At 41.8% G+C, this 14,677-nt stretch overlaps 1 protein-coding gene across 1 annotated transcript in view; it reads right to left on the bottom strand.

The window, feature by feature from the left end:
* TENM2 (teneurin transmembrane protein 2) overlaps positions 1-14,677 on the bottom strand; it is a 1,287,822-nt gene that overhangs the window by 24,247 nt on the left and 1,248,898 nt on the right. Inside the window, exon 27 of the mRNA XM_078653379.1 lies at positions 12,035-13,649. Coding sequence (XP_078509505.1) covers positions 12,035-13,649 — 1,615 coding nt within the window. The remainder of the gene's footprint in view (positions 1-12,034; positions 13,650-14,677) is intronic.

Consider the following 14,677-nt stretch of genomic DNA (forward strand, 5'->3'; position numbering starts at 1 on the left):
AAAGGTGAATACATGCGTATATTTTCACTAATGTACAGTGCTATAGGTCTTGCTTAAATTGACTAATACATGGAAACAGCGCTGCCACTCTGCAGTAAAATCAAAGCTGTCTTTCACTTCAAGGGCCTAATATATCAAAAAGTTCTGTTCATTCTGTCTCTGTAGGAAATGCGTTGAAACGCAAAGGTCCATGACCTCCGTACTTTCATAGAGACAAACAGGGAAGTCGAAAATGGATATCTCTGTAAGGACATGTCAGTGAATCTATTTTTCGGTTGTTTAACATTATGCCATATTTGCAATCCATAAATGTTGTGTGATATTGAGTTGTGAGTTTGAAGGAACTCTGGGGTAGCTGGGAGTAGCGCACCTGTAAAAGGGGAGAATGCTATCTAGTATATCCCTTCCTTTCGAAGAACCATATTGTACAAGGATCGTGAAAGACAGCAAGTAATTTGTGTGACGCTTTTATTAATCATTTGCATGTTATTTACATAATTCAACACACAAATGCTCGCTGCTCATTCCGTGTCAGTCAGTACACCTGTGTTTGAGTTCCCTTATTGTTTAGTGACTTTATTCGGCACAACAATTATCACTGGTTTACATATGTGCTCGTGCATTATTAGATGTTGGCAAGACCAATTGTTTTCAATGTATTACATGTACTCAGAGCGAGTTTCGGGTCAGCCCCTTGCTCCTGACTGGACGGCTCTGCTGTTTATCTCACATCGGCACTCCTGATTCAATGGCTTTCCTATCTATTTCCTCCCTCTTACAGTGTCCAGAAGAGCAAAGAATTCTTGCCGAAGCCATGAGAATTCACAGTTGAGACCTGCTGGCTTTTTCAATGCTTTTTAAAATGGAGATCACTCCCATTACTGCTATCAGTGGCAGAATTGTTTTTAATGTCGCACAAAACTCATTGCAGTTAATAGGCATATTCATTAGATGCTATGTTTTTGATATGGCGTTTAAGTGAGCTCAATTTGCAGACGAGTAAGCACTGGTGCTCAAAACTCTGTGCAGAAGCCCACGGCTTGTGCTGGTGCGCCGAATACCAAGACTGGGTAGTCTGGAACCCACCTCAGTGGCGTAACAATATTTGAGAGGGACACCCTGCAATGTACCTGGAGCCCCCCACCATACTCAATCTGGAGCCCTCAGTCCAGAGATATGTGCTGAGGGGGCCCCACGCACCCGGGGGGGCTGCAGGGGCCTATATTAAACCAATGATCCACCTCATGCCTCTTTAATGACTACCAGAGACACTCCCTGCCCTGTTATCTCATTCTTGCAGGTTCCTGCTTTCTCCGTTTGTGACGCTTTTTCAGTCTTTCTCTTTCTTCTTCTTTCCCCTTTGTTTGCTTCCGTTTGTTGTTCTCGGGACATGTCAGATGACAACAAATGAGTGTCAGTGGGCCCCACCGGCAACCACTGGCTCAAATTAAACCCTATGCATAGAAAAGGTAAAATTGAGTGCAACTTTTTTGTCTCCAGTGTTATCCTATGATTGCATGGGTGCAATCGCTTAACTGGCATAGTACTCTCACTTACTGTGATCTGCGGTTAAGGCAGTGATACTCAAAGTATGGCTCAGGGGCCGCATACGGCCCTCATGACCTTTACATGCGACCTGCTCGTTAATTGAAACACTGAGCTGCTATTTACTGGACTCAACACAAACAAACACAAAACGATGTTAAACTGGGTTTAATCCAAGGCTTTCTGTTTTCATAATTCAGCAACTAGATGTATATGCTTAGCTTCCCCTACACCTACCTTACCACCAATTCCCTTCTCCCTCCCACCTCCGACTACCACCCTGCAGACATCAATGCGGCCCTTGGTCCCATCACAGACCAAACTTTATGGACCCCCGGGAAATGTTTGTGAGTACCCATGGGTTTAGGCATGGATATCTTGAAATCTTGTACTCTGATTTCATTACAAGACCTGAGGCTACATTATGCATGATCTTTTAATGCACTCACAAGCAGCCGCAGTACATCATAAACGAATAGTTCTAGAATGGAATGAACCAGAGGTATGAAAGGCATGAGCACTAAGGAAACAGCCTCTTTTAAATGCGGCTCGCAAGCAGATAAGTCTCCTTGTATTACTATTTCAAATGTTTTTATTTAATGATAGATTATCAAATGTGTCTATTTATTACTTGTACCTTCTACAGTACCATTGTTTGACGAGGCTTGTTTCCCCTCTATTTCCACTCCTTCCACCCTCTTGAACTCCAATTTATGGTCTTCAATCCCCCCCTCCACGATCTTTTCATATTGATGGTTCGCTTTTACCGAGTTTAGGCTGAGTCAGTCACCCCCTTCTCCATTATCACGGAGATCGCCTTTTCATCGCGCTCTATCACCGCGATGATCGCACATCAGCGATCTCACATCTGAGGGTCTCTGTACGCTCCGATCTCTCTTCAGACTTTAATCGCACACCAGGGAGTCTTCTTTTAATCCTTTTACAATTGCGCCCGCTTTTTTAGTTTCTTACTTCCCCTTCTGCTCGAGCGTGTCTTTCGAGGAACGCTCATTAGCAACAGCAGTGCAATGCGGGGCTACCCCTAAGGGTCATTCCTCTAATTTACTCCGGTGGCAGCTGTTCTCAAGCGCTCAGACTTGTCAGTTATCAGCTGCCACCGGAGACTGTTTTTGAGACTAATTTCGTTATAGGAGCTTTACTCTTTCATTTATCTGGCAAAAAAAGGGGGAAAGGACACATAGTTTTAGAAAACCAAGAAGGAGACAGTCAGTTTTATAAGATTCATCCTTTTCAATATATTTATCCTATTAGCATAATGTCTGACATCAATTCAGATGAGGATGCTGCAGCCTCTTCCCCTAATTACAACAATGAATCATTAAAAAAGTTTCTTAAAAAAGAAATGAGATCCTGTATTTTAGATACTTTTAAAGAGCCTATATCTTCTAAAAGACCCCTCCCCTCTCATGACGAAATCCCTGATGGGCCATCTTCGCTAAACGACCCACCTCTTACTAACCAGGGTAAAAAAGCAAAAACAATGTAATTATTCCGAGCCTTATACGAAGAGCACCATGGGAGGTCATAGCACCTCAAAAGACTTAGGAGGTCGTAGCACCTAATTTTTGAAAGGAGGTCCCCGCACCTCAAATTTGAACGGTGTCCCTAGCGGCACAATTTACTCCGGTGTCCCTAGAGGCACAAACTATTATGGTATCCCCCGCGGCACATCTTACATGGGTTTCCCTAGCGGCACAAAAGACCGGTGTGCTCAATATATTACAGACTCTGATTCAGGGATTGAGGATGTCTTACCTGACCCTTCATATGAATTTGTCCTTGATTTGGACAGTGATGAGGACGCTGATTTCAATAAAGAGTTTAATGATGTCTCCCCATCTTCATCTAAAGATATCGTCCTCGACCCTTTCGGAGAAGAGATGTTCTCACCACTTAATATTTCTCATCCCAGGAGCTCAGACGGGTTTTCCCAAGATCATGTGACGAAATTTATTAAGAAATGGCTCAGGAATATCCTGGAAAGGCAGACTCGGAATACCCTAAGGTCTGAATGTCCTCGTACATCTATCCAAGATAAGGTCTGCCAGACCCCTAATCTAGACCCTGACTTAATTACATTTTTGTTTAAACTGGGAAAGGACCCCAGAAAGGGTATCGAGAAGTGCCTTAAAGGATGCCAGGATCACCTCCTTGACATCCTAGGTCCCCTTTCAAAAATCTTAGACACTGCAGAAGATTCTCATATCAATGATATCCCTCTGGACACTGACATGATCAGAGGCTGGAGCCAAAGAGCGTTAGTGCTCCTCTGCAATGCTAACTCCAACCTTAATACCGAAAGAAGGAGAGCCCTTCTCACTAAAATTAATCCAAAATTGGGCGACATGGCTGAAGAAGAACCTTCCTTAAACCCTAAAGGCCTCCTTTTCGGCGAAAACATGATTAAGTCTATTGGCAAATATGTATCATCCGTCACCGCCCTGGATAAGGCCCAAAACAACATGAAGCGTATTTTTTATTCAAACCTTTTTGCCCGGGCCGGAAGAAGGGGCCTTTCTTCTGGCCGAAACTACCAAAGGCCCTTTACCAGGTTCAGGGGCTCTGGAAGAGGCTTCTAACAATCCAACTACCAATCCAACCCTCAATTCTTCCCCCAAAGAGGAAGGGTCTCACGCTTCAGAGGTTCCAGATCCCGCGCCACTCCTAATACTCAAAGTAAGTACTCCTATTCAAGTAAGTACTCCTTTTATCCCTTCTGCTTTTCCTCCAAAAGTTGGAGGAAGACTTCAACTGTTATACAAGGTTTGGGAAAGCTTGACTCAAGACCCCTGGGTCTTGGAAACTGTTTGGGGTTTCAGGATAGATTTTATCGAAATTCCTACACAAACATCTCTCCCAAGAGTCCTAACTCTTTCAGACGAGTATCAAAAGATTGTAGAAGAAGAAATCTCCTCCATGCTTCTAAAGGACACGATTGTAGAAGTTCCTTGGAGTTTAAGGAAATTTGTAAGCACCCTCTTTCTCGTTCAGAAAAAAGAAAAAGGTTGGAGACCAGGCATAAACCTTCGAGATCTAAACAAGTTTCTTGTCTACAGGCATTTCAAAATGTAGGGGATCCACCTCCTGAGAGACCTACTTCTAGAAAAAGACTGGTTGGTCAAATTGGATCTGAGACCAAAACACCGGTGGTGTATGGTCTCTTGCAGAAACATCTCATCACATAAATTATTTGGAGCTTACAGCAGGCCTTTATGCTCTTATGAGCTTCAAACACTCCCTTCAAGGGAGATCTGTTATCTTGAAGATGGACAACATCTCCGCAGTTTCTTACATCAACCGTTTAGGAGGGACAAAACCTGCAAACCTCTCCGACTTAGCCAAGAGACTCTGGATGTTTTGCCTCGAGCACACAATCGCTCTGAGAGCAGAATACCTTCCCTGGAAGTCAAATTTTTCCGTGGATTGGAATTTGAGATTCCTCCTGGACTTCAGCAATTGGAAACTCAACCCAAATGTCTTCAACGCTTAAAATCAATTCTGGGGACCACTGGATGGGGGACATTTTTGCGAGCAGGTTAACCTTCCAGTTGGAAAAATACTTCAGCTGGATGCCCGATCCGGACGCTCTTGCGTGAAAGCCTTTCTCCAAGTCTGGTCGGACCTTCGGGGTTACGCCTTTCCCCACTTCGCGATGATTCAGAGCGTTCTTCAGAAAGTCAGACAAGAGCAATGCTCCCTAGTCCTAATAACCGCCTTCTGTCCTTCTCAGGCCTGGTTTCCGACAACTCTAGAACTTGCTTGCAGCATTCCGTTCCTCATTCCTGCGGTCAAGGGTCTGGTTACAAACGCACACGAACAAGATCACTACCTAATCCTTTCAGGGAATTTGAACCTTCTTGCCTGGAGAGTGTCAGGAGATCCAATGAACTCTCTGGCCTTTCGACGTCAGCTGCACGTCTCCTCAAAGAGTCTTGGGCTCCAGGAACACACTATAGATACAACAACATTTGAAGAAAATGGTTTTGTTGGTGCCTGGAAAGGGACTTGGATCCCGTGGAGGCCCCTATCATATTCATAGTTACTTTTCTTGTCAAACAATTTGATTTGGGCCTTTCCTATAGATCTATTAATTGTTATAGATCAGCAATCTCCGCCAGACACTCTCTCATCAACGGTAAAACGGTAGGTAAGAATGTTATTGTTTGTAGAGTTATGAAGAGTATTAGGCTTAAAAGGCCTCCTAGACCCAAATACCAATCCATGAGGGACATCAAAGCTATTTTAGATCTCTTTTCATCTTGGCCTGATAATTGTTTACTTAATAGGAAATGTTTTTCCATTAAACTTGCAACTCTCTTATCCCTAATGTCATGCCGTAGGGTTTCCAATTTTAAATGTCTTGATATATCTTATAGATCTTATATCTTATGATATGTTTGCCGTTAAATTCAAAATATTTAGAAGAACAAAAACCATGTCGGACTCTATCTTCTATCCTCATTTTGACATGTGTAAAAAACTTTGTGTTGTAGACTGCATGAAGGAGTATGACAACAGAATGAATGATGTTCGCCCTAGTGGTGCTAATCAACTCCTTATTTCCTTTGTCAAACCTTTCAAACCCACTTCCTCTGCCTCTATTGCAAGATGGATCAAGTGCGCTATGAAGCTAGCTGGTGTTGATTTATCTAAACTCCAAGCCCACTCTCTCAGAGTTGCTATGGCGAGTAAGTCGTTCTGGTCTGGTCGTAAGTTGGAGGATATCCTTAAAGCTGCGGATTGGTACAATGCATCCACATTTGCTCGACATTACTGTAAACCTATTGAGCACATGTCTGATGTTGTCCTACACAGCTACCAACATGTATAATGTAGCCTCCGGTCTTGTAATGAAATTGCGATTCTCCTATTAACATGACCAGAGAATCTGGATTTCATTAAAGACACGGAGGCTAAAATTATCCCACCCGTCCCTCCCTCGGACGGTTTTCTCTCTTTCTTTAATATTTTTTCTCCGAATCTTTACTACTGATTGTTATCGTATTTATTACCGATTGTTATCGTATTTCCTTTTGACTTTATTCTAACATGCTCTGATTTTTCAGTGTTATTTTATCTCAATTGCTAACTTGTTCCTTTTCTTTTCAGATACTTCAACTTAAGGAATTTGAAGCATTATTCAAGCATTTTCATTTATTCACCATTTCTTATCTTCGTCTCTCCATTTCGATTTCGATGGACTCTCCTTTCTCAAGAACTTATTGATGATGATCCCTTGGAACTTTCCTTTTTGGTCCACATTTAAAAGAAGCTGTTTCCTTAGTGCTCATGCCTTTCATACCTCTTGTTCATTCCATTCTAGAACTATTTGTTTATGATGTACTGCGGCTGCTTGTGAGTGCATTAAAAGATAATGCATAATGTTAGCCTCCGTGTCTTTAATGAAATCCAGATTCTCTGGCCATGTTAATAGGAGAATCGCAATTTGCTTGGACGAAGTACAGGTTTTTCTGTTAAGTTCATCACGCCAGCAAGTAGCCTCCCTTACCTGAAGTGGTCCTTCAGTTTCTTTTTTTAGTTACCTTTCGATCGTGTTCTTTCTTTTTACATCATTGTCCTCATTATCTTTTCTTCCTCTTTACTAATCATGTAGAGACAGTACATTGCTGTGCTAGGGATAATTTAGAACATGGCCGTAGCCTACTTCAGTAGAAGTGTGGATGCGCATGACCTAATTTGACTGATAATATTAGCCAGTCCTTAAATTGTTAAAAAAAATATAAGTGCCAGGGACAAAGATATTTCTCAATAGGCTTCTATGACCTACTGTCACTGCAGACTGCGCAGAGCTATAATACTGGTCCGGGCGAGCTGGTATTTTGTCCTTTTGCTGTAGCTGAACAGTTAAACACTCTGTTGGCAGGCACAGACAGACCGGACAGACATGTGATAGACTGTTATAAATATGTGACGATTTTAAGAAATAAGCGTGTCGCTGAGCACCGGCGAAACATGGGCGCAAATTAACACCAACATTGGCACATTTAGCTAATTGGAAGACTCCAGATCTGAACTTGTTTTACTTCTGAATCTGATTCCGAGCACCCAGGGAGAAGAGCTGTGTCCTGGAACACTTCACTCCTCATTAGGAGGGCTACATCAAATTTCATACAAATTAAAGTCTGCCCACTTATCTTGAGCTAGGGCTAATTTTTGTATTCATTTTCATGTTCTATCATTCAACACCTTTTTAATAGCAAAAAAATATTTACATTTCTCACATTTTATTGGAATTGCAGTGCGGAGGTAATCCGTGTAGAGGAGGATCAGCCATTCATTGCAAGACCTTGAGACTTGCTGTTTGCCACACTATTGGTATACATTGTGACTTTTTTAGTGCACCAGGGCATATCATGATGCCTTCCAACTTACACATGATAGCACAGCCCCAGCACTACTGCGCTTGAAGGTGCTTTGCCTCACAATGAGGTTGTGGGCAAATGTGCTTCCTGCTACACTTTGGAATAGGTTGCTTTTTGCAGTGCGCTCTTTAAGGACAAGCGCTTGTCGTAGCTGGGGCAGCTACACGACATAACATAACATGATTCAGAAAAATTACCTTTGATAGCAGTGATGGCTGGTAGGGGACGGTGGTGGGGGGTGGGAGCCAGGGGGAGTAGAAAAAAAATGAAAAAAACGATGCTGACTTACAGCAGCGTTGTGGTTGGTTTGAGCACCGTGGTTCATCGCTCAGAGAGGGACTGGGAGGCAGTGCATATTCTTTACCCAGGCTGTACAATAAAGCAGGTGGAGAACATGTGTACTTATGGTGTACCCACTACTCCTCCCTCTGCTGGCATCATGCGACTCCAGCCCTCCCCGCCCTAACATGGAGCTTAAAGGCAGATAAAAAAATAAAATGATAATAACGTTCTATTATTTTCATTTTATTTTTACTTTGCTCTATACTTAGAGTAGTGGGGCGACGATCATCCACTTTAGCGGAGGAGCCTTCCTGTTTGATAGATGGGTTGAAGAGTATGGAAGTGGAGTTGTTTACTTATGTATTAATTTCCATGGAGAAAGCTTATTTTAATATTGTACATCAAAGTTGATCTTTCCCTCTGACTATTCTATACTCATCATTTTTCTGAAGTCTGGAAAACCTGTTACCCAATAACACAAAGTGAATCTGAAAGCAAATTTGACCACATGATCTAAAGCATACATAGTGTGCATTAGTGTCAGCATTCTGGCCACATATAGATAAATGACTCGACCATAAGTGGTGCCATTTATTGTACCATCAACGCTCCTTGACAACATTACTAAATGTTCATTTAAGTTACTAATAGTATGCTGATTATCTGACCGTCATTCTACTTTTTTATGTGTTGCCTTTGCAAATGACCCCCTAATTGTTCTATCTTCCAAAGTTCCTTCACTGCGTCAGAGGCTGAACACATATGGCTATATAACAACAGAAGGTGTATAGTGCCCTTTTGTATTTCTTCTTTACCAAAACCCTCAAATTCAAAGTTTACCTGAGAGCAATACCACAAAAGCACATTGGTAAGGAAGTCAGTGCACACACACAATAGCATACATCCTGGCTGTCCTATATGCGCAAATGATACACAGATAAATAGAACCCTCACTTACCTGGAGGTTTGCCCACATTAAGGCACTGTATGGCCAATTTCAGCTGTCCTCTGCTCTATTGACTCAAAATCAACTTTACAAATTAGTGAAGTTGTTGGAAAATTGCCTTCTCTGAAGGGTCACCCCAACATTTTGCCTTTCTATTCCTCCTTTTGTTTGCTGTAGGACTCTGAGCACTTTATCACTGCTGACCAGTGTTAAAGTGCATGTGTTCTTTCCTGTAAACATGGTATAGTTGGTTTACACCTGATTGGCATATTTAATTTACTTGTAAGTTCCCTATAAAGTGGTACACCACATACTTAGGGCCTGTAAATTAAATACTACTAATGGGCCTACGGCACTGATTGTGCCACCCACACAAGTAGCCTTTCAAACCTACCTCAGGTCTGTCACTGAAGGACATGTGTGTAAAGTTTACTCCCACTTCTACTTGCCATTTAAAACTACTTGCCAAGGTTTAAACCGCCCTTTTATTACATGTACGTCACTCCTAAGGTAAGCCCTAGGTAGCCCATAGGGCAGGGTGCTGTGTAAGTAAAAGGTAGGGCATTTACTGGTAAGGTTTTCATATCCTGGTAGTGACAAACAGCTACATTCAGTTTTCACTACTGTGAGGCCTACTCCTCTCATAGGCTAACATTGGGAATTCCTTAATATACTTTTAAGCTGTAATTCCCAATTTGAAAGGTGTAGCTGCATCATGTTTTATATATTTGGAATTGTAATGATAAATCCTCTTTGCTGGTAAAGTTGGAATTCACATTACTATTTCATAAATACCACTTTCAGAAAGTGGATATTTCTGTGCTGTTAACTTAGCTCTGTGTGTCTGCAGCCTGTCTCCAATACACGTCTGGGGTGGGTGACAGCTACACTTTGTGAATTCCCTCTAGTCAGCCACAAACACAGTAAGAGTGGGTGTGATAGAGATCTCATCTGCATTCTGATAGTTCATTTTGGGCAGGATGAGAGAAGGGGAATTAACACTTACACCTGAATGGGCGGTGTCCTGTTTCCCACACAAAGGGCTGATTATCCCCACTCCCACAGATAGCCTGGCAGGAAGGGCTGGGATTAAATGGGACCTATGCACTTCAGGGGCCTGCTCTGAAGTCAACCCTACTTATAGCCTGGCAGGAAGGGCTGGGATTAAATGGGACCTATGCACTTCAGGGGCCTGCTCTGAAGTCACCCCTACTTCATAGGCCCATTTTGATATACATACTGGGGCTCTAATCCTACCAAGGCAGTTCATTACTGGACCTGTGAAGAACTCTGCCAGGAGTAAGGACTGCTGTGCTACAAAGATTGCAACTCTGCTTGACTGACAGTTCTTTGCTGTGTTGAGCTGCCATGCTGCCTGCTGATCTTTGCCCTGCTGAGAATAAGAACTGGACCGATCTCACTTGAACCCAGAGTGATTCCAAGGGCTTGTTGGCTAGCCTTGTGTTTCAGAAATCTTAGGGCCATCAAAGATCTACAACCCTGCTGCTGGACTCTGCCATTTGTGAGTCCTCCCTTGCCTGAGGAGCCCCCTCCAGTCTTAGGCCCCAGAAGTGGTTTGTTTGTAGCTTTTTCTACATTGATGTTGCTGCAGCAGCGACTTTGCCCTGGTGACGATGCAATGACTACTCGCCTTGAGTCTTCAACACCGAGACTCTGCCCCATTGAAGGGGTACTCTGTTAGTGGGACCTGTATGAGTCATATAGCCGGCTGGCACTCCATCTTGGTTGGCCTGAACTTTGGATTTACTCCAGTCTAGCATTAACCTTTTTGCACTATTGACTTCTAAGCACTATTTTTGGTTTATCCTTTAGAAATATATAACTCCAGTTCTACTTATGGATTTTTTAAATGTTGGTCTTGATGTATTCACAAAAATATTCTCTATTTTTCTAATCCTATGTGGAGTCTTTGTGTGGTGTTTTCATTATGTGTGTGTGTGCTGCACAAATACTTTACACAATGCCTCTTAAGTTAAGGCTGCCTGCTCTGTGTTAAACTACCAGAAGGTGAACCCAGGTTAATTTAAAGTGTGTATCTAGCTTACCATGACTAGGATTTTGGTCCCTACTTGGACAGGGTGCATACCTTTGCCAACTAGAGACCCAATTTCTAACAGATGTTATTTAGAAATTACTTTGTGTTTGACATCTAAAATGTTTTCGATAATGAACCAAACATTACTTTCACACTGAATAATGGCAGGAAATTCCTTCCGGCAATTGCATGAGAAACCAATGTAGCATAATTCCCTGTATAATTCGGTGAACTTTCATACATAGTTTTCAAAATATGGATGTTTTCTGGCGAAACTCTCATGCTTTGCACTTTATATAGGTTTAGCTTTGTACTTTTAACAGTTCATGTCAAAATTGTAAATACAATATGTATTGCCAAAAGTTTATCATATGTTGTGAAAAATACCAGTATGGTAGACAGCTAAGTGTGTAATACAGTGTTTTTCTTGTAATTATGACCATGTCGGGAGATGATCAAACCATTCACAAAGGTATAGGTGGCAGGGTTACTGTGGTAAGGACATGGCCTTGAAAAGTGGATTTTTTTTAATGGTGTCATAATTGTCTACTTAGGCATTTTTATTTTGTGATGTAGTAAGAGAAATACGTGAACTGTCAATATGCCCTATCTCCCTTTCTTCGATAACAATTCTGTATTCTCCCCAGCTCCTTCCACCCACCCATTTTATTCTTGCTAAATCTGATGCCAACGTGTTCTTCTGACAATGACATTTTTTAATCCCTTCACATTTGTCTTCTAGAAAGTCATACAAAAGCACAAAAAGCTATTGACATCAATATAAAAGTGGTCATGACTCACCAGTAACATAATTCTTCAGGTCCATTTCGGTGCTGAGGGGGTTATTGTTCTTGAACATGTACAAGTTGAATGGAGCTGGATCCTTGCCAATATTTTTCCACCTTCCATATTCTGGTGATGCCCATCGCCCCGCCAGGATGTCATAATCTCTTTGAGTAAAATGCACCAGTTTTGTCAATGGGTCATACAGTCCCCCATGAAAGCCTATCACCAACTGGAAGTTAGGATTGGAATCTAAATATATCTCTCCATATGTTGTGTACTGAAGCTGTTTGATCATGAGACCGTTGACACTGAACACTGCCAAAGGTGTGCCTGTGTTATCGGATGCAATATAATACTCTTCACCACTACTGCTTTCCATGGCAAAAAGGTGGCTCTGTAGATCATAGTACAGTGAGGTTATTTCAGAGTTAGAATGGTTGTAGACATGGGTTACTCTGGTTGGATTGTGAAGGTCTGCATAAAAGAATTGAAGGTGATGACCCAAGTTTGTTTTATAGGATGCCCTGCGGCCTAATCCATCATAACGGTACTGAATGTTCCACCCACTGACTTTGTTGTAAGCTCTAGTTAGAAGCCCTTTCGAATTGTATTCAAATATGTCTGAGCCCCGTTGGGCCAGGAAGCCATCATCATCAATTTTGTACTGCACATCACCAAGGCGTGTAATTCTGTCTCGCAAGTCATAACGTAACGGCATTAATCGAGCACTATTACCAGGATTTAGTAAGTGAAGGTTTCCATTCAAATCATAATTGTAGCGCCAAGTGGGTCGATCATTTACTGCCACATTTTGCAACTGTCCATCTCCATCATACTCATAGGTATATTTGGTTGTGTTGGCATACGGGCCTAGTTTTAGCTCTCTCTTGGTAACTCGTCCCATACTGTCATACTGGACAGTCATCCAGTACATTAGCGATCTGAATATTTCATACTGAACTTCTTTGATACGTCCATGAGTGTCAAAATGTTTAGTGAGTGTCATCACAGCTGTCGTGATGATTTGGTTCACATCATAATGGATAACACCAAATTTGCCAAAGTGCTCAATTTTGCCTGAGATATCATCGTAACGGTAAAGCTCAACTGGCAGGGGAGTTTCACTTATTACTGGCTTGATGCTTGCTACTCGAAAACTGTTATCATGATATGTGTAGTCAATTCTCGCATTAACCATGCCTTCTTCGGAGAATCTGTAAATCTGTTTGTCAACCAGTGGTCCTATTTTTCGATAGCGGATTGTGCAAGAGAATGCACCGCTCTGCAAGCTAACCATTTTTAAGACTCCAGTGGTTTCATCATATCCAAAGGTAACTGCTGTGCTGTCGTACACAATTTCAGACAATTTGGACAATTTTCCATACTTGTAGAAGACTTGTCGACCAGTTCCAAGAAAAGATGTTTTCAAAACCCTCCCATCCTCAGTGAAGTCAAAGATGACAGAAGCGTTGCTCTCTGGAGGGTTGTAGATGTTGCGAATGTAGCCAATGGATGTGTGAGTGGCCATACTATGGCGGGCAACACTGGGCATGGTGACTGCTTGAAGGCGGTCAGAGGCATCATACTCAAATATGTACTGCCTTTGGCTCTGGAGCAGGAGCACCATGGACTGTGAAAAGGAGAAAAACAAAGTTTATGTTCAAACAGTACAGGATCTTGAACCTTCTTATTCACAAACTTTTAGAAATTCGAAAATATTTTTCATGAATGTGTGTATGCCTATTCATAGTTGACTGTTCCTAGCTCTTAGTTTTTATCATGTAAAATAGAAAAAAATAACAACACAACATTTTAGTTTTGTTCATATTGAAACTGTTCTGAATCAAACGAAACAGTTGAAAAAAGAATTAAATAAATGGTTTGGTTAAAGTTCTAACTTCAGCAGGGAAAAGCATTTTAGCATTGTCCAGGTCAATTCAGTAATGTATTCTTATTTAGGCAACATAATGAGTAACACTTTTCATTCAGTAATTATAAACTTATCAAGTAGGTCCCTTTTATTAAAAAAAAGAACGAGATAGATGGGAATATTTGAAGAATATCTGAAGTTAGTATAGACATTTTTGTTTGGGGCAGAGTAAAAACGGGAAGCCTCGCTGAATGTATACATCATTGCTGTTCTAGAAATGCGCAAATTTACGTGACGTAGATTATGTCACCAATTTTGTGCATTTCATTACTTTTCGTTGTCAATATCATTGCTTCTAAAATGTGAGACACTGAGCCTTGTCCCAGAAGTCCTCAGTGTTACAAATACTATGGCATAGTAAACTCCTTTACACTGTGCCCCTGAGCGTTGCATATTATAAGCCTGTAGAAGGAGGCAGAGCAGAAAAGATTCCAGGCTTCTCTTCTCAGCTCGCAATGGCACTAAGGATGTCTGTTGTTATGGTGATGTTGGAGAACATGACACCAACTATGGGAACACTAAACCAATTTAGCTCCTATTCCATGGAACTCATTACCTCCAACTATCAGGAACACTCCCAATCTCTTGGTCTTTAGAAAGGCAGTAAAGACATGGCTATTTCAGTAGCTGAATCATCTCGCTCTACTCTCTCCCTGCTCCTTAGCGCTGGGACAGCCATGCGCTTTATAAATCACATCAAATAACATAACATAACAATTCAACACAGG

Source organism: Lissotriton helveticus, chromosome 7 (assembly GCF_964261635.1).
Source record: "Lissotriton helveticus chromosome 7, aLisHel1.1, whole genome shotgun sequence".
NCBI lineage: Eukaryota > Metazoa > Chordata > Amphibia > Caudata > Salamandridae > Lissotriton > Lissotriton helveticus.